The sequence below is a fragment of the Ochotona curzoniae genome, unplaced genomic scaffold, assembly GCF_017591425.1.
Source record: "Ochotona curzoniae isolate NIBS_2020 unplaced genomic scaffold, NIBS_Ocur_1.0 scaffold_2587, whole genome shotgun sequence".
Classification (NCBI taxonomy): domain Eukaryota; kingdom Metazoa; phylum Chordata; class Mammalia; order Lagomorpha; family Ochotonidae; genus Ochotona; species Ochotona curzoniae.
This window is the reverse complement of record NW_024467096.1, coordinates 17,595,813-17,617,077: the sequence shown is the minus strand read 5'-3', so window position 1 is coordinate 17,617,077 and position 21,265 is coordinate 17,595,813. Positions and strand designations below refer to the sequence as shown.

General features: G+C 44.5%; 1 protein-coding gene across 3 annotated transcripts in view; it reads right to left on the bottom strand.

The window, feature by feature from the left end:
- MCCC1 (methylcrotonyl-CoA carboxylase subunit 1) overlaps positions 1-21,265 on the bottom strand; it is an 82,366-nt gene that overhangs the window by 14,927 nt on the left and 46,174 nt on the right. For all 3 annotated transcript variants that reach the window (XM_041002614.1, XM_041002616.1, XM_041002615.1), the window contains 3 exons: positions 7,633-7,760; positions 3,961-4,144; positions 683-792 (listed from right to left, as the gene is read on the bottom strand). In XM_041002614.1, the coding sequence (XP_040858548.1) occupies positions 683-792; positions 3,961-4,144; positions 7,633-7,760 (422 nt within the window). The remainder of the gene's footprint in view (positions 1-682; positions 793-3,960; positions 4,145-7,632; positions 7,761-21,265) is intronic.

The following is a 21,265-nucleotide window of genomic DNA, read 5'->3' as shown; positions in this document are numbered from 1 at the left end:
AAAGGGAAAAACTATTCATATCCCCTATGAATGATATTACTTGCGCTGCAGAAAACTATAGCTGGTTGAGGCAAAGGAAAACAGCCAAGCATCCTATTTTAAACGGAGTAGCCCAGGAAACAACTCGGGGGGTGAGCACGGCTGTGGAGGAAGCTCTACCATCAAGTTGGGGGAAGAACTTTCTGGAAGAGATGACAGGAAAACAGGACTTGACACTGGATGTGTCTGAGAAATGGCTAGGAAGCCAGTACAGCTGGGCCAGAGATAAAGATTTTAATCAAATTAGTAACATCTTAACAAATTTTAATATTGTGATTTATGGCGATAAATGTGCTACAGAAAGTAACACACTACCAAATGGATGAAACTAGACATAATTATTTTCCTTTTATGGAAGAATTTTCAGATTACAGGCTTTACTTGCATAGCTGGCCTTACCTACTGAATGAATGAATAAGATTTCACTGAAATGTAACCATGACACTAACAGTTGGGCTATAATCTAACTGAAAACAAGAAGCCCTCACACCTATTTTGATCTAAGAGAAAATGTCTCATGTGAAACTATTTTGAGACTTCTGGGTAACTGGTGGAAGCAAGCTGCCAAGCCAGGCTGATAAGGACAAAGGCTGATTTTGGATGCTGACCAGAATCATCAGGGTCACCGGCCTAGGTCACTCACGTTGTACTGATGAAGGCTGTGCCTCAGCTTCATCAGGGCCGCCTGGCGATCGGCTGCCCAAACCACCAGCTTTGCGATCATGGGGTCATAATGCACTGAAACTTCATCTCCTGAAATTGAGAAACAAATCTTTGGTCAGCTCCCAAAGGCAAATCTGTAAGGACCACAATGGGACAGCCAAGCCACCTGCCTACATGCACCTCACTTAATTCTCACAAACCCTGCACTCTCATGGCTTTATCCAGGGAGGAGATCAAAGCTCAGGAATATCTGAGCATCTGTCCAGAGTCTCAGGAAACGATGGCCACACAAGACCACCAGGCCCTCATATGGTGACTCAGGGCTCACAGGCTGGCTTTCCCAATCCTATTCTGAACCATCTGCTCCATACTTACTTACAAAGACAATGCAAATTCCCTGTACTTTCTCACTCGACACTGACTTCTTCCCTTGGCACTGCCCTCCCTCTATCTCATCAGCCACTTAAACAGACTAATTCCCTTATTCTGCAAGGCTGCTGTGAGGAGGGACAATAAGGTGCAAGCAATAAGGTGTGGACCTGGCAGAGCTAGCGAAAGAAAAAAAAGAAAAGAAAAGAAAAGAGGAGAGGAAAGAAGAAAAGAAGAAAAAAGGGAAGGGAAGGGAAGGGAAGGGAAGGGAAGGGAAGGGAAGGGAAGGGAAGGGAAGGGAAGGGAAGGGAAGGGAAGGGAAGGGAAGGGAAGGGAAGGGAAGGGAAGGGAAGGGAAGGGAAGGGAAGGGAAGGGAAGGGAAGGGAAGGGAAGGGAAGAGAAGAGAAGAGAAGAGAAGAGAAGAGAAGAGAAGAGAAGAGAAGAGAAGAAAAGAAAAAGAAAGTCTGCTATGGTTACTGTGAGAGTTACAGTCTTAGAGAAGAAAGAGCCTGAACTGGAAGCAGTCCAAGTGGGAAGGATGTGGTGTGGTCAAATAACATTTTTTCTTAACTGTGTCAGGTTATCTCTCCTCTCTGAATTCCAGGTCCTCTTCTACAAAACCAAGGGACTGGAATCTGCTCTGTCATCTACCTGCTTAACCACCAACCCATAACGTACACCTCCTGGACCCAGGCTTGAGCAAGGTGCTGCAAACACAGCCTGGAATCCATCCCTCAAGAGTCTTACAATGTAATGGAGAAACAGACAAGGAACTAGAGACGGCAGGTGCACAACAAGGGTGATGTCTGAGGGATGCACAAGGGGCACACTTGACACAGAAGGGGAGGGTTGGAAGAAGTTTCCTGGAGTAGATTCTCTTCCAGCACCAAGACAAAAAACCTGGAAGTCCTTTGAAGCACTGCATTTCTGCCATTCTTTGAATGCCCTTTGTAAATCCCACCGTCAGCTCTGCTTGTCCCACACTAGCTCCTTCGTTCACTACTGCAACTCCTTTGGTCTGTAAGATGCTCTGCTCGTAAGTTAAAAATTTATCACCCACCAAATCCACCATGGCTTAGCCATGGTCATGGCTCTCCCAGTATTATAAATCTGAGTTCCTTGATTTGGCTTTCAGACATAACATGATTTCTCCTCAGAATGTATCCACACTACATCTGCAACAGCTCAACTTTTCTGAGTCCTTGTCCCTAGATATAATTTTCTTTCTTAAAAAAATTTTTAAGATTTATTTTTGTCTGAAAAACAGCATTGGAGAGAGAGAGAGGAGAGACAGAGAAAGAGAGAGACAAATCTTCCATCTGCTCGTTCACTCTCCAAATGGCCCCAGCAGCCACAGCAGAGCTGATCAAAAGCCAGGAGTTTCTTCTGTATCTGCCATGTGACTGCAGGGCCCCAAGTACTCAAGCCAGCTTCTGCTGCTTCCCAGGCACATTAGTAGGGAGCTGGGTTTGAAAGTGGAACAGCCAGGACTCAAACAGCCAGCCATACAGAATTCTTGTATCACAGCTAATGGTTTAATGTACTGTGTTGCAACATCAGTCTTACTAAGTTTCTCTTGTAATTCAACAACTTTAAGGCAGAGTGCCTTCAATACCACAGATATCGCCCCAACTCACTTCTGCAACTTAAAGTTAAAAAAGAGAAACCATACACACAAAACAACTCTTAGTCAAGTTTGTACTGAGGCATCTCAAAATAAGATTATCTTGCTTAAATTACAAGCTATTTTGGGGATCAATGCAATAGCTCAACTGGCTAATCCTCTGTCTGCAAGTTCCAGGATTCCATATGGGGTCTGGCTTGAGTCCTGGCTGCTCCCCTTTCCATCCAGCTCTCTGCTTATGGCCTGAGAAAGCAGTGGAGGATGGTCAAAAACCTTGGGAACCTGTACTTTTGTGGGAGGCAAAGAAGGGGTTCCTGGCCCCTGGCTTCAGATTGGAACAGCTCCAACCATTGCATTTAGGGAGTGAACTAGTGGATGGAACATGTCTTTCCTTCCCTGTGTAAACCTGCCTTTCTGATAAAAATGAATAAATCTTTTTTAAAATGCAAGCTATTCTTTAAAAAGAACTATTCCAGAAGGAAAAAGTAAAGGCTAATAAGAAATCTATTAAATCCTTTATTTTAACAGATTGGGTTGGTACAGGAGAGCAGCACAAAAGAGCCTGGGGTGGGGGCCCAGTGTAGTAGCCTGGCAATGAAGGTCTTGTCCTTGCATGTGCCGGGATCCCATATGGGCACTGATTCATGTTCCGGCGGCTCCACTTCCCATACAACTCCCTATTAGTGGTCTGGGAAAGCAGTCAAGGATGACCTGAGGCCTTGGGACCATGCACCCGCGTGGAAGACCCAAAAGAAGCTCCTAGCTCCTGGCTTCAGATCAGCTCAGCTCCGGCCATTGAGGCTGCCTGCAGAGTGAATCAAGATCTTCCTCTGTCTCTCCTCCTCTTCATATATCTGACTTTGCAATTAGAAAAAAATAAAAAATAAAAAGAGCCTGGAATGGATTCCCCCCTCTGCCTTCTGATCCAGCCTCCTACATGTGCCTGGGAGATAGCAGATGATAGCTTGAGTACATACGTCCTTGCCACCCATGTGGGAGACCCAGCTGCAGTTCCAAGCTCCTGGCTTTGGTCTGGCCCAGGCCTAGCTACTGCGGTCATTTGCGAGAATGAACCAATAGGTGGGGAAAAAAATCTGTCACTTTGTTTTTCAGTAAAGACGAACAGTAAAAATAAAGAAAAGTGGCACATTTGGTGGCTGGAGATTTTGAAGGAAAAAAAAAAGTCAAACATCTCAATAAGTATCAAGGATACAACTCATGTAAAAACTAAGCAAGACTGAGACGCTGGTCTTGTCATATCTTACCTTGCCGTACTCCAGTTTCAATCCTAGTGGAACAGTCTGCTTGAGGGGTTGAGAGATGCACCAAGGGCCCAGCCAACGGCATGAAGTTATTGTTAGGATCTTCGGCATATATTCTTGCTTCAAAGGCATGGCCCTGCAGGGTTATTTCTTCCTGGCTCAAGGGGATCTTCTCTCCTGCTGCAATCTGGCACAAGAACAACGTCTTCAATGAAAACTGCTCTTCCAGCAGCTGCAAGGCTTACAAACTCAACGCTCTCACTTTTTTCCTCACGTAAAACATACATGTGGACTTCGCGAGGCAGCCAAGTGAAACCATTACTTTATCCTCCCACTCTGGCATTGGGCAAAAATGAAAATAAATTAAGAAACAGATATAGCCTGGGGAATGATCTACTCACTACAATGAGTTTCTGCAGGTTTGAAATGGAGAGAGCAGGCAAATCAGGAACATTTAATTTATGAACATAAAAATCAGTGCTTGTTCAATATAATCCAAACCAAGATTTCTTACTGGCAAGATATTACCAGTTTTCACTTTATGAACACTCCAAATATGAACACTTGAGGCTGACATGTGGTATAGCAGGTTAAGCTGCAGCCCATGATCCCAGGATCCGACACTGGCATGCAGGTGAGGCCTGAGTGCCTCCTTCAACAAGCTCCCTTCAGACACGCCTGGGAAAGAAGCAGAAGATGACTGAGTTCTCGGGCCGCAGCCTCTCTGGGAGGCTTGCAGAGCTCCAGGCTCCAGGCTTCGGTCTGGACTACACCTGGTCATCGGAGCCATTTGGAGTGAACCAGCAGATAGAAGATCTGTTTCTCTTTCCCTTCTCTGTCACTCCGTCTTTGAAAAATCAATAAAGTAAATCTTTATTGTATGAACATTCAAATAATAAGTATCAGTACTTATCTGCCAAATTTTTGATAGGAAAATTATTAGTTGGTGTTTAGGACTGTATTGCCATCAAAAAGGTGCACCTGGAATTAGTAATCTGCATTGTAAAATTCACCAGCAAGTATGTGATACAGCAAAATAGCAAGGGGAATCTGACAGCTTTTAAACTGTATTATTTTTATATTAGATATCAGACTATAAACAGGATAACTGTGATTAGTCATCACTACAATAATTATTACCATTTTGGCTATTATGCATTAATACAACATCTCTGTTTTCACCAAGTACAAAGGGACTTCAAAAACCCTGTGGGAAATGGAATTAAAATGCTTAATGTCAATACAAAATTATTTTTTAAAAGATTTATTTATCTTTATTGGAAAGTCAGATTTGCAGAGAGAAGGATCTTTCATCCTATGGTTCACTCCCCAAGTGGCCACAACGGCCAGAGCTGAGCTAATCCAAAACCAAGAGCCAGGAGCCTCTTCCGGGTCTCCCACGTGGGTACAGGATTGCAGTCCTCGACTGCTTTCCCAGGCCGCAAGCAGGGAGCTGAATGGGAAATGGGACTGCCAGGACTAGAACTGGCACCCATATAGGATCCCTGTGCGTGCAGGGTGAGGACTTTAGCCACTAGGCTACTGCACCGGGCCCAGAAAATGCTATTATTAAAAGACACGCTATCAGCTTCTCTCTTCACTTGACTCTTAATGTTTTGCGTCAACATGAGAAAATAACAACGTGATAGATGTGGAAAAAAAGGCTGTAAGTAACTTAACATCACTTAAATGAAACAAATAAGCACAAAACAGAGGCAAAGTTTTGTCTCCTTGTATGTGCAAATCAGAAAGATCAGGAGCCATCGTGGCTGAAAAGGAGAAGGAAGTGAACTGAATGCCTTAACGGTGTCGGATTTCAAACCACAGACCTGCACCCGCATGGCCTGGGTCCAAATTTTGTAATGCCTTGGGCAAGTTTTGTAAGCTCCCTCTGTTTCAGAGAAAACTGTCTGCCAAATGTAAGCATTAAGTGCTGGCTATTATCACTCCACTCTTATCTTTTCTAATGAAATTCTTTTCAGTGGTTTAATCAATAACCCTATTTAATATAATAAGAAAAAGGAGGCCCCTATAGCCATATCTCAAAATATGCTCTTACTTCCAATAGCACAGCTCCTCTTTACCTGTGCCCTCTGAGACTGGCTTCCATCTGAGCCCAGGAAACACTGGGCCCAAGCACACCTTCGTCTGTGCTGACTCTTTGGAAACCTCTAGCCTGGGACACCTGCAGCAGCTTCCCCTGAAGTCCTTTACCAGTGATCTACTGAAAGGCTGTTTATGAACTAAACCTTGTGATCTTATTTATTGGCAGAATATGAGGCCTGACACTGCTATTAGTTATCTGGACTGGCACCACGAACCCTAAATGTTTGCATAAATAAATCCTCTTGCCAAGAAGCCTTTGGTTTCACAGGCAGGTCCTGGAATTTGAACTTGTGACTCACCAAGTGGTAAGTCCCCTCGTTTTACCTCTGAAAGCAGCCAAACTTAAGCCAGGTACAGCTGCTTCCCTGTAAGTTCTAGAATCCTCTCCTCAGATGAGAAGCCTGCTTCTTTTTCTGAAGAGCCTCAACAGCTATTTTAATTTCTTGATTTTCAGAAATAAATATCTGTTGGTTTACTGATATCCAAAAGTTTCCTTGTTCCTTAATCCTTAAGGACCTTCATCCTCCAAGCTTTCAAAGGTCCAGACTTTCTTGGTTTATTGCTTCAAAAAAAAAAGTCTTTTTCCTTGAATTCTGGACATAACATCCTTTTACAGAAATTTCCACTACAATTTTTCCTGACACTCACTAACATTTACCAGTTTTATGGTCTGGTCTTCATTAGTTCCCAAGGTTTTACACGCCCAGAAGAATCTTTTGGCTCAATTAAAACCACTAATCATTCCCAAGGAACCAGCAAAAAGAACATCCTATTATTTTCCACAGTTCTGCAAGGACAAAATTATCAAAATAATCACAAGTTCAGCATCACAACACAGAAAAACACAATTCAGATCCAGGACATACAAAGAACCCCAAATCCTTCAGAGTCAAAAATTTTGATACTACAGCAAAGTTTTCTGTTTTATATTTTCAAAAAGAAGGTAGGTTAAAATGTATTGTTTCCAATAAAGAAAACAAAGACTAAGCTATAATTAAAATCTGAAGGAACCCTGTTTTATATCAGTGCTTCTTATCCAAAGGATAAGAACAGTTATGGACACATATTTTGTAAAATATCATAGGTGAGTTGTCATACTATCAGAATGATTTAAAAGCTTCTAGGCATTTATTCAGAATGGTTTTCTCCCGGGCTGGCCGTATTTTGTAAGTCAGCACTTTATCTGAATCACTCCATTGGTCTAGATCATTCCTTTGGGTTTTCATTGCCAATTCTGCCTTAGCTCATTTGGCTAGCATCTGTCCTGCTAAGAATGCTATACAGTCCTAGGGAAACCACAGGGCTTGGGAGGGTGTGCTTGAGAGCATGCCTTGGTGACAGCAGCGTACCTGCTGCTTAACCTGTACTAGAGGTACATGAAGGCAAGCAGCAGAGTCCCTAACGTGCTAACAGTCACAGCATGAAATGTGGCCTTATTCCTTTGTCACTTCCCAAATTCCTGTCCTTACCACAACCATAACTGAATCCTGATCAAAGTAGTACCTCTTTGAGGAGGCCAGAAGCTAACTTATTCTCAAAACTGATATCTAGCAGAAAAATCACCCTCACCCTAAGCTGCCACTCCACCAAGTCAGTTCCTGTGATCATTTCAGTGACAGGATGCTCCACTTGCAGCCTTGTATTCATCTCCATGAAGTAGAAATTATGCTTTGAGTCCATTATAAACTCCACTGTTCCTGAAAGATAAAATGTGATAAAAAGAAAAGTTCAATGGGTTTGATTGAGGAGCAAACCAAAGATTTCAGTATGCATCACAGCAAGTTGCACTGCTGCCTTCACTCGACGGGAAACACTCGGCATTTCACACCAACTACATCTCACATTTTGACTCAACAAATGAGTCTCAGACAAAAGCAGGGAGCTGCCTGAAATGTAGCAATTGGAACATGTACTTGGAATTGTGAGTCAACAGTTACGTTCAAACTGGGAATCAGTCTTGGTCACCAGAGCTGTGAGCACGTGGCTGGACCGTGGTCACTACACAGAGCACCAGGAGCCCCAGGAACCTCGCACCCTGGTACCTTACTTCATGCTTACTCTGTGGAGGAAGAGACTTTCTTTTTCTTGATTACAGGCCTTCTGAGTTTCCTTTCAAAGTCCTTTTGCCTGTGATCCATTGAAAGGTTGTTTGTAACTTAACCTTGTATTAATGTTGTATCTATTGGCATTTTATTAAGCCTGACAAAATCTCCCCTAACTTTATTGTGGTTTCATTCATTTATTAAGGCTTCATGATTTACTTATTTGAACAGCAGAATTACAGAAACAGAGGAGAGACAGAGAAATCTTCCATCTACTGGATTACTCCCCAAGCGGCCACAATGGCCAGGGCTGGGCCAGAACAAAACCAGGAGCCAGGGGCTTCTTCCAGGTCCCCCAACATGAGTGGTAAGATCCCTAACATTGCACCATCTTGCATTCCTATCCCACACCTTCCTTTTCCCAGGCATATGCAGGGAGCAGCTTTGGAAGTGAAACAGCTGGAACTCAAACAGGTACCTACATGGTGACACAGCGCTGTCCCCAGGATTTCATTTAAATAGCAAAACCCAACTGCTTTAAATGTGCATGAGCTGACTTCCTCAATGGAATACAACCAGAGAACCAACACTGTAATGAAAATACAATGATCAATTCCTCCAGAAAAGCCCTCCTCCCATTTTGCAGCTAGGCCCTCCACCCTGTCATTCAGATTCAACTGTTTCCTCCAGTTCTCCCACATGGGTGCAGGCACCAAGTACTTGGGCCAAACTCTGCTGCTTTGTCAAGTGTATCATCAGGGAGTTAGGTAGAAGTGAAGGAGCCAAGACTTGAACTGGCACCTATATGGAATACTGCCACTGCAGGCAGACTCAATCTCTTACGCTACAGTGCTGGCCCACGCCTCTCCATTCTTAGTAAGACCAGTCCTCAAGAGAGACTCCTTTCACCTGAGCCTGAGTTGCTGGCATTCCTATCAGACCAGAAGGAAAATACTCAATCCCAGTCCCTCCGGCCATCCTGTCCCACCTAACAGATGGAGAACAAAATAAAAACAGAGGAGCATTGGTGAAATTCAGCTTACTAGGCATATTAAAAGGAAAAAACAAAAAACAAAACCCCAAACAAAAGACCAGTTTGGAGACTGAATACACATCAGAATCAGAGCCATATATGGGAAGAATATTAGAATTATCAGAACAGTGAGACTAGAGAGGAGGACAGAGGGGAGGATAGGGAACTTGGGGGAGGGGAAAGGGAGACCCCAGCACCAACTAAACTGTATAAAAAAATTAAAAAAAAAAAAGATTACTGGAATTCATAAAAAAAAGAACGATCAGAACATGATTTTTAAAAATTATGATTAATATGCTAATAGCGCTAATGGAAAAAGTAGACAATATGCAAGAACAGGTGGATATTGCAGGCTGAGAGATGGCAATTCTAAGAATCAAAAAGAAACGTCAGTGTTGAGAAAAACATAGAAATGAAGCATGCTATTATGGGTTCATCAGCAGGATGGACACACTGAGACAAATTTCTCGGAGCCTGAGGATACAACAGAATCTTCCAAAACAAGCAGGAACAAAGGATTTAACAATGGCTATAAAAGGGGTAGAACACATATCATGGGAAAGCAGGAAAAAAGAGAAAGAAATAGCAGCGATGATGATTGAGAATTTCCTCAAATTGTCAGATGATAAATCACAGCTCCAGGAAACTCAGAGGACACTGAAGACAAATGTCCCCGCTCTGTCCAAAATACACATCATAGGCATGTTACATTTAAAACTCAGAAATTCAAAGCTTAAGAAAAACCTTTTTAAAATGTATTTTTAAAAAAGATTTATTGATCTTCATTGCAAAGGCAGATCTACAGAGAGAAGTAGAGACAGAGAGAAAGATCCTCCATCTACTGGTTCACATCCACCCCTCCCCAAATGGTTGCAGCAGCCAGAGCAGAGAGAATCTGAAGCCATGAGCCACCCCTCTCCACGGTCCCCCAATGACTGCGGCCATTCTCTGCTGCTTTTCCAGGCCACAAGCAGGGAGCTGGACCAGAAGTGGAGCAGCCAGGACATCAACCAGTGCCCCTATAGGATGCCAGCACCTGTTGGCAAAAGATCATACTGAGAGGGGAAAAAAAACCTTATCAGAATTATGATACAAAATTAACCTACAAAAGTGAATGATAGGGCCCTGGCTCATGTCCCAGCGGCCTAGCTACCCGTCCAGCTCCCTGCTTGTGGCCTGGGAAAGCAGTCAAGGACGGCCCAAAGCCTTGGGATATATATACATATCCCTCTCCCCCACCACTTTCTGTTTCTCTCTCTCGTTTGCTCCTTCTATCCCTGCTTCTCCAGCTATCACTCTGCCTTCAAATAAATAAGCAGAACTTCTAAAAAGAAAGGACAAATAAAAATTGAGTTTGTGGCAGCAGACTTCCAGGCTCCTTGCAAAAGTGTTCAAAAGAGTTCTTTAGAGAGAAGAAAAATGATCAAAGTTAGACATCTGAATCTACATAAGGAAAGGAAGAGCACTGAAAATGAATAAATGAAGATAAAACTTTTTGTCCTTATTCTTAGATGACCTAACAAATAATTATTCAAAATATGGCCCAGCACGGTAGTCTAAGCAGCTAATGTCCTTGCTTTGCACACCCTTATGCTATATGGGCACCAGTTCTAATCTTTGTGGTTCTGCTTCCCATCCAACTCCCTGCCTGTGGCCCGGGAAAGCAATTGAGGACGGCCCAAAGCTTTGGGACCCTGCACCCATGTGGGAGACCCAGAAAAGGCTCAGGCTCCTATCTTTGGATTGGTGCAGCTCCGGCCGTTGTGGCCACTTAGGAAGTGAATCAACGGATGAAAGATTGTCCTGTCTGCCTCTCTTCCTTGATATATATCTGTCTTTCCAAAAGATTTATTTTTTAATTTTTATTGGAAAGGCGGATATAGAGAGAGGAAGAGCTTCCGTCCAATGATTCACTCCTCAAGTGAGCGCAACGGCCGATGCTATGCTATGCCGATCCGACGGCAGGAGCCAGGAACTTCTTCCAGGTCTCCTATGCGGGTGCAGGGTCCCAAAGCTTTGGGCCGTCCTCCACTGGTTTCCCGGGCCACAGGCAGGGAGCTGGATGGGAAGCGGGGCTGCCGGGATTAGAACTAGCGCCCATATGGGATCCCGGGCGTGCAAGGCGAGGACCTTAACCACTGTGCCACTGCGCTAGGCCCAATAATAAATATCTTTTAAAAAAGATTTATAGGGCCCGGCACGATGGTGTAATGGCTAAAGTCCTTGAATGTGCCAGGATCCCATACGAGTGCCGGTTCTAATCCCGGCAGCCCCGCTCCCATCCAGCTCCCTGCCTGTGGCCTGGGAAAGCAGTCGAGGACAGCCCAAGGCTTTGGAACCCTGCACCCACATGGCAGACCTGGAAGAGGCTCCTGGCTTCGGATTGGCTCAGCTCAGCTGTTGCGGCTGGTGCTTGGGGAGTGAATCAACCAGCGGAAGCTCTTCCTCTCTATCTCTCCTCCTCTCTGTATATCCGTCTTTCCAATGAAAATAAATAAATCTTTAAAAAGAAAAGATTTATACTCTTCTATAAACAGGAAAGCCACTTTACCGGGCAGATATTGCAGCTCAGCAGTTGAGTTGCTGCTTGGGGAGCTCCCATCCTATACTGGAGTGGCTGGTTCAGGTCCCAACTACTCCTGCCCTCTGAACTAGCTTCCTGTTAATTTATCTGGGGAGGCGGCTAAGTTGAGCACAAGAGCTGGGTCTCTGCCCCCAAGTGGGAAACCCAAACAGGATTCCAGGCTCCTGGCTCTGTCCTGGCCAAGCCCTGGCTATTCTAGGGATATGGGGGAGTGAGTCAGCAGACAAGACATCTCTTTTAAGCAGAGAAAAATAAGTAAACTTTTCTCATTTTCTTTTCATGATATTTACATAGTTGATTTGATTGAGAAGGACCAAGGATCAGGAGAAAGTGGGTGGGAACACTGTTTCCACATTTTCTGCTTCTTCTTCCTGTATCCGGGGTAAGAAGGGAAATAAAGGGAGAAGCCACACCCAGCTTCCCAACAGCCTCAGTACCCAGGGATGGGGAACAGCCAACCAATGTCATTCCAGGGTACTGATGTGGAGCATGCTCCAGGGGTTCTGCTTAAGTGGTTTGTAAACTTTTTATTTTAAGATTTATTTATCTGGGTGGGGGATCCCGGACAGCCGCCATGTGCTGAGCTGTCCTCGGGCCTGCTGGTTCCGGGGGCCGCTTCCTTCGGGGTGAGTAGACCGAGGGGGAGGCCTCCGGGGCTGGGCAGGCCCGACACCCACCCGCCGCCCTCATGGGGCGGTGAATGGGATTTGGGAGGGGGGGCGACCTTGGGCCTGGGTTATTTAAACCTCCAGCTGCCTCCTGGCAGCTGGTGGGTCTCAGGACGGGGCGTCTCATGCCTGGATCCCGGACAGCCGCCACGTGCTGAGCTGTCCTCGGGCCTGCTGGTTCCGGGGGCCGCTTCCTTCGGGGTGAGTAGACCGAGGGGGAGGCCTCCGGGGCTGGGCAGGCCCGACACCCACCCGCCGCCCTCATGGGGCGGTGAATGGGATTTGGGAGGGGGGCGACCTTGGGCCTGGGTTATTTAAACCTCCAGCTGCCTCCTGGCAGCTGGTGGGTCTCAGGACGGGGCGTCTCATGCCTGGATCCCGGACAGCCGCCATGTGCTGAGCTGTCCTCGGGCGGCCAGTGCGCCATTTGGTGCCAGGCTCTGCCTGCTGGCCGCCCGGCCGGGGAGCTCTGGGGATTTGGTTCTTTGAGTTGCTGCTTAATTCCCTCCAGTTTGAACCCATTGTGCTTCTTGGACCTGAAACAGGCAGTAACTCTTCCTTAGCAAAACTTGTAATCACTAATAATTCTGAGTACCAAATACCAGTCATGCAGAAGCTAGGGCTTGGGGCCTGTCCTGCAAAAGTAGCTCCAACAGTTGGCCAATGTGTCAACTGGTAATGGAACAGAGTAGTTTAGGCACGACTGAACAAACCTTAGCCCACAAGTAAAACTAGAAACCAGGAGGGAGCAGAGGTCTTGCCGAGCTAGGTTCTTGTACCTGCTGGTCTGTGGGAGCCAGGGACGCTAAGCCACAGTGTCTAAGGCAGAGGTCTGGACAGGTGAGGAGCTGTGCCAAGCTGAGTCAGAGCATCCATTGGCAGGCAAGTGATCTATGGCTGGGAACAGACCCGGTTGGGGAGCAAAGGGGACAACCCTAGCTGGGCTGAGGTTCCCACCAAGAGGCACATGGCCTGGAAGGGGAGCTGCGTTCTGATCTGGAAACAGTTGTAGTCTCCCTTGGCACAAGTGTGGACTGGGATTGGATGCACCGAACCGGGCCGGACCCCGACTCCCCCTGGTGTTCTGGAGGACCAGGGCAGATGTGGGATGGACCAGGCAGGGTCTCAAACCCCTACTGAGCCATGTGTGAGCCATATGTGGGTATAGACAAACCATGGCTGGGCTGGAACATCCAACAGCAAGAACCAGATTGGGTGGAAGGCCAGACAGGAAAAGCCACAGTTCCTGTTATTACAGGAGGTGGACTGAGTAGGGTTGGCTCATGGACCCACTGGTAAGCGTGAAACCTGGCATTGGGAGAGGTTCTGATGGAGGAGCCTGGGCAACTCCTCTGGCAGGACACAGACCCGGCAGGTAAACGCAAGAAACATGATAGGAAACAGCCCAGAAAAGGCCATGGAAAGCTACCCACTGGCATACAATTGGCAGACGTTGGAGCAAGACCAGGCTGAATCTGTCCACATTATCCACTGGCAAATCCAGGCACCAGTGTGGGCCGACCTAGGGTTGGTCGCAACAAAGACTAGTGCACATTATGGAATGCCGAGGTGAGGTTGCCTGTACCGGAAGCGACCGCAGCGCCCTACCAGCCTGAGAACAAGAAAGGAAGTGGGCAGAGCCGGCAGGGGAATAAGGGAGGGTTCCTTTGCAGGACAGCTACTTCCGCAGGAGAGCATGGGCTGGGATGGGGGCAGACCAGACTGGGCAGAGCTACCACACCTGTGCGCCTCATGCGGACCAGATCAGGGAAAAGCCGGACTCGGCGGATTATTCCTACTGGTGCAAGCAAAATTAAAGTGGGCAAGGGTTGTTTGGGCTTAGACGCAGCATCAACTGGAATCTGGGAGTGGGAGAGGCCTGGGAGGGAAATAGTGGGCTCATCCCTCTTGGGTTACCACTTTCACAGGACATAAAACTAAGATAACTAAGATAGCGGCTGGGGTGGAATGGGGTGTGGGACAGACTGGATTACTGCTACACTTACTGGCAAACCAGGGTAGGGAGTGGGTCTGGTGGGGGTTATTGTGGGTCGCTCCAACCTAGGCTGCAGCTCCCGCTGGTTTATGTGAGGGCCAAGTATGTGCTGGGCAGAACCAGGCTGGACTGCAACACCCATTGGTTCCAGTGGAAGTCGGGAGTGAAAACAGAACCAACCCAGCAACTGCAACCACCAGCTGATTGGAGCGATGGACGGTGCCAGGCCCTGTACTTGTTAGCACATACAAGAAGTTTCTTTGGAGATCTTCCTAATCTAAATGCTGGACTCAGAACCCTAACGAAGAAAAGAGAGAAGACAGAACAGGTCAAGCAACCATCTGAGCTATGATGGACTATGTCAATCAGTTGATTTTTCAAAGATCTCATAGTGCTTGGAGTGGCAAGATTGACAGCGATTCATGACTGTGGCAATATCAAAACCACTTGAGCAAGAACCTCAGAGCATGCCCTACATCCGGGACCTGGGGAGGGTGGGAAATTGGGTGGGCCTTCTCCCTTAAATAACCCCCTTTAAACATGAAGGTAACAATATGGAAAACATACTAGTATTATCCACTTTCATGTAGCCCTTGAACCTTCTTACCCTAATTAACTATGTAAAAAATGTCAAAATAAAATCTTATAAAAAAAAAAAAAAAAAAAAAAGATTTATTTATCTGAAAGAGTTACAGAGAGAGATGTTCCACCTTCTGGTTCATTTCCCAGACAGCTACATTGGCCAGGGATGAATCCAGGAGCCAGGAGCTTCTTCCTGGTCTCTGTCATGGGTAACAGGAGCCCAAACACTGCAGCTTTGCCCAGGCTGCTAGCAGAGAGCTAGGTTGGAAGAATAGCTGAGATTCAAACCAGCACCCATATGTGAGGCCAGTGCAAAGATGGCAGCTTTACATGTTCTACCGCAATGCCGGTTGCAATAACCATACTTTAAAAATAATTCCACTATAATAAAATAAAGACACACAGATTTAAAGAAAGGGGATTAATAAAAATATCATGCTATTATGAGGTTGGCAATGAGCCAAAGGATGGAAGAGCTCTGCCTCTCTCCCTCTCTTTCTCTCTCTATACATCTGATTTAAAATAAATCTTAGAAAAATAAGAGAACTGTGAAACCTCCAAATATTTGAATTTTAAACAAAACATTTCTAAATAACATACATGTCCAAAAAAGAAATCTCAAGAGAAAATTCTAAACATTTTGAACTAGGACAATAAGCAAATATTATAGTTAATTTCATGCCCACAAATTTGATAACCAGATTAAATGAATCAATTCCTTGAGAGACACACTCTGCCAAATGGACAACTGAAGCAACTGTATCTATTAAAGAAACAATTAATAATTAATACCTACAAAAAGATGTTGTGGGGTGTGAGTGAGAGCACACCAGACATGTCTAAGGTTTATTAAGGAGTCTTTATTAATTAAGCTTGGTGATAATAGAGTACATAGCAAATCACAAATCCATACAGCAATCCAACCAATCATAATTCAACCAAACATAATTCCAAAAGGATCAAATGGTCATTATCCTTAAGTCCATCCATTAAGCTGAAGACCTATGTCCCAGCTTCCCAAACAATATAAGTTATTCTAAGAGATATGCAATGAGTAACCTGGACACACTTGCAAAGCTGCAGACATTCACCTTCCCCTGGCTTCTCTGCCCACATTCCACTGCTGCTAGGCCTCACCTCTCCTGGAACTCCTGACAGCACACAAACCAGAAACATTACTATATCCATTGTCCAATCTAAGTAGTACACAGGGACCATGCCCAGGGGGTTGCCTGTATTGGGTCAGCCAAGAGTCGAGGTACCAGAGTAATGCAAGCACCAGGCCAGAAAGAGAGTGAGAGCCCTTGCTTCATGGGCCTTTTAAAGGGGCTTGTGAGGGGAGTGGTTACACGACAATGCAATACATCCCCTCTTAGTTGATAGGTGAGTCACAGGTGGGCAGGAGTGAATACCTAAGTGTTGTGGGCTAAGGAGTCGATTAGTGCTTGTTGGGATCGGCAGGAACAGGAACTGGGCTAGTAGCTAAAAACACCTAGACTAATTGGACTTCCAATATCCTGGCTAAATTAGGATGGGGGAGTTAATGATGGAATTAACATTCCATTGCTGTTAGGCCCCACCTTCAGAGGGTAGGGGACACAGCCATATTTCATTTGCCCACTGTCAATGGGTGCTGGCTATCATTGGCTGTACCCCATAACAAAGAGATAGCACCGGATCCAGAGATCTCTCCTTGAAGTGTCTTCCCCAAAAGCCTCTAAATAAAACTCTACAAATAAATAAATAAATAAATAAAACTCTATAATTTCTTTCAGAAGGAAAAGCAGACAAAACACTTCTTAACTCAGTCTATAAACCAGCATAGTTTAATACCCAAACCAGACAGATACAAGAACCATAGATCATTATGTCTCAGGAATATCAATGGATGTAAAAATCCTCGACAAAATACTAGTAAACTGAACCCAATAATATAGACAAGGAGTCTACACCAAGACCAAGCAGAAACTACCTCAGATATGAAAGATTAGTTCAATATTTGACAATAAATCAATTCATTTTAATACATGCAGATAAAGCTTTGAACTTAATACTCATTCACAATAAAAGTTCTCTACAAACCAAGAACAGAAGAAAGGTTCCTCAAGTTGAGAGATGAATCCACAGGAATGCTATAGCTAATATAATATTTAATGGTGAAAAACTAGAAGCTTTTCCACCATAATTAGGAACAAAACAAGATGTTCCTTCTTACCACTTCTTTTTAGCCTCATACTAGAAATCCTACTTAAGCATAAGAGAAAATAAGGCCCGGTGCCATAGCCTAGTGGCTAAAGTCCTTGTCTTGCATGTTCAGAGATCCCATAAGGGTGCTGATGCTAATCCTGGCAGCCTAGCTTTCCATCCAGTTTCCTGTTTGTGGTGTGGGAAAACAGCTGAGGATGGCCCAAAGCCTTGGGACCCTGCACCGGCATGGGAGACCTGGAAGAGGCTCTTGGCTTCTGGCCTCAGATCAGTGCAGCTCAGGCCATTGCAGCCACCTGGGGAGTGAATCATCAGATAGAAAATCTTCCTCTCTGTCTCTTCTCTGTATATCTGACTTTCCTATAAAAATAAATAAATCTTAAAGAATAAAAGAAAACAAAAGCTGAAGAATGACACTGCCCAACTTCAAAACTTACGAAAAAGTTACCATAGTCCAAAATATTTTGGTAATGCTGAAAGAACAAATACATCAATTCAATAGGACAGACTGCAGAAATGATGCGTATTAATATACTTAACTAATGGTTTTAAAATATTCGCGAGGCAGAGACAAGAGGGACAGAGCTCCCATGTGCTAGTTTGCTCTCCAAATGTACTTGACGGCTAGGACAGACTAGGAGAAGCGGGGAGCTGGGGACTCAAGCCGGGCTCCCACACTGGCGGCAGCGCTGCCCCACAGGGTCTGCTCTGGCAGGAAGCTAAGTCAGGAGTCACGGCTGGGTTGAACCATAACCCGATGTCGAAGGAAGTTAAATTAATCACCGTCTTAACTGCTAGACCGATACTGTCCCACTCTTAACTAACCTTTGACAACGTCAGGAAGGCAAAACAATGAAACAAATACAGCCTTTTCCAAAAATGGTGTGCGAAAAAAACAGGCAAAAAAACAAAAATTACATACTAAACTTTATTTCCTTTCCTAAAATTAACTCAAAATGGATAATACATCTAAATGTATGTAAGGCTATTAAACTTCTTTTTTTTGTTGTTTGTTTTAATTTTTTGAGGCTGCTAAACTTCTACAAGAAAATACAGGATACCTAATTAAATGGTATCATGATGACTTTTCTTCCTAAAGGCCTAACCCATGAAAGAAAGAGCTGAGCAACTGGGTTTAATAAAAATCTTCTTTGTAACAGATAGTATCAAGAGAATGAGAAGACAGGCACCAGAATGAGAGGTAAAAGATTATTATTCAAAACTCACCAATTAGAAAATACAACCAGATTTTTAAAAATGGACGAAAGTCAAGAATAGACACTTTATCAGTGACGCTATACAGATGGAAAAAAAAAATCTACTAGATGGAACAGATATTCAGCATCATATCATTAGTCAAGTGAAAATTAAAACAAACATAATAGCAAATGACCCAAAGCCAAAGCTGCTGGTCACAAACACTGGGGAGGACTTGCAGTGACAGGCACCCTCAGTTGCTGCTGGCTAAAGTACAAAATGGTAGAGCCATTCTGGAAAGCAGCTCAGCAGTGTGTTCCAAAACTAAGCAACACTTCATATAACTCCGCAATCACTTTCCATGGAACTAACATGCATGAACTGAAAAATTACGCCCAAATAAAAACCTGCATATGAATGCTTATTGTCATTTTATTCATAATTGTCAAAATCTGGGAGCAATTACGATGTCTATAAGTAGGTAAAGGGATAAAATCCAATACATTTTAAAATGAAGATTATTCATTGTAACAAAGAAATGAGCTCTCAGGGAGAAGATATTGGTGCATAGCACTAAGAATAAGAAGGCTGTCTGGGAAGGCTAGACACTGTAGGATTCCAGTTGTATAACATTCTGGGAAAGGCCAAGCTATGGAGGTAGTCAAAACACCTGCAGGGGCAGGGACTAGGGAGATAGAGAGGGATGAATCAACAGAGTACACTGGAGGTTAAGGACAATGAAACTATTCCACATCATACTACCATGGCAGACACATACACTTAAACAGTCTACAAACCCCACAGAACCCACAATATCAAGAGTAAACCCTGGCATAGACTATGAACTTGAGTGATAATGATTTGGCTAGTGATAATGAGTGATAATGTAAGGCTCAGTAATTTTAACAAATGAATTGTTGTGGTACAAGAACACAGGCAGTGCTGGAGAGGGAGAGAGAGAGAGAGAGAGAGAGAGAGAGAGAGAGAGAGAGAGTGTCTGTGTACAGGGTGAGGCAGGAGGAAGTGTATGGGAATTCTACTCTGTTCAATTTTGCAAGGAACTTAAAATTTGTTCTAAGGGAATAGCACAGTGGCATAGAGCATTAATCCTCTGCCTCTGGTACCAGCATCCCATATGGGCGCCTGTTCGGGTTCTAGCTGTTCCACTTCCAATCCATCTCCCTGTTTGTGGCCTGGGAAAGCAAGGGAAGATGGCTCAGGGCCTTGGGCCCGTGCACCAACATGGAAGACCTGGAAGAATCTCCTGGCTTCTGGTTCTGGATTGATTTAGCTCAGGCTGTTGCAGTCATTTAGGAAGTGAACCAGTGGATAGAAGACCTTTCTCTCTGTCTCTCTTATTCTGTCTGTAAAAACCTGCATTTAAAATAAAAATAAATCTTAAAAAATTGTTCTAAAATATAAAAGTTTTGGGATCAATGTTGCTGCACAGTACTTTTAAGCCACCACTTGTAAAGGCAGCATCCCATATGAGTGCTAGTTCATGTTCTGGCTGTTTCACTTCCCACCCAGCTCCCTGCTTATTGTCTAGGAAAATCAGCAATGACCCAAGTACTCAGACTCCTGCACCCCTATGGGAGACCTGAATGCAGCCCCTGGCTTTGGTGTTGCCCAGTCTTGGTGATTGAAGCTATTTAGGGAGTGAAACAGAGTTGGATGCTCTCTTATATCTCTTTCTCTATCTCTTTGCAACTCTGGCTTTCAAATAAATAAAAGAATATTTTAGTAAATTTAAAATGTACAAAGTTAAAAAGAAAATTAATTTAGTGATATATTGTTTTTTTTAAGTTTTTATTTTTTTAACTGGGAAGGCAGATATACAGCGAGAAACAGAGACAAACTATCTTCCATTTGCTGGTTCATTCTGCAAGTTGCCCCAGCAGAGCTTCTTCTGGGTCTCCAGTGCAAGTGCAGGGTCCCAAGGCTTTGGGCCGTCCACTCCTGCTTTTCCAGGCCACAAGAAGAGAGCTGGATGGGAAGTGGAGTGCCAGGATGCAAACTGACACTCTTATGGGATCCTGGTGTGTACATGGGAAGCAATCAGCCACTAGGCTATCATTCCAGGCCCAGTGTTGTATTTTAAAATAGAACCAAAGGGTATAAAAACTCATCAGATATAATAACAGCCAAGTACTGTTTGGTAAAATCTTTATTCTAAACATATATGTGGGGTTGGCTTTGTGGCACAATAGATTAAATTGTTGCCTATGATGCTAGCATCCTGTATAAGTTCCAGTTCAAATCCTGCCTGCACCAACTTCCAATCCAACTCCCTACCTGGAGAAGCACTGGAAGTGGCCTGAGTGCTTGGGCCCCTGCTTTCTGCATGCCAACCCAGATAATACAGGCTTCCAGCTTCAGCCTGGCTCAGCTCCTGTAGATGTGGCCATTAGGAGAGTAAATCAACAGATGGACATTTTCTCTCTTTCTTTCCCTCTCATTGTAACCCTTTCAAACAAAAATTTAAAATAAACATGAATACGAACATTAACATGTATACAAGGAGGGCCTCAACAGAATCTATTTCTGGGGCAGAAGTTTGATACATTGACTGAGATACTGACAGGGATACCTGTGTCCATATCAGAGGGCCTGGGTTTGAGTCCCAGAATAACTTCTGATTCCAGGTTCCTGCTAATGGGACTCCTGGGAGGCAGCAGTGACAGCGTAAGTGTTCAGATCCATTATATCCATACAAGAGAATTGCATTGAGTTCCAGACTCCTAGCTTTGGTCTGCCTTTCCTTTCACCTTTTCATAATTAAAAAAAAAAAAATCCACTTCTGAAAGGCAGAGTTATATAGAGAGGGAGAGCATGAGTGACAAACAGAGCAATTATCTTCCATCTGCTGGCTCATTTCCCAAAACGCGTAAAAGC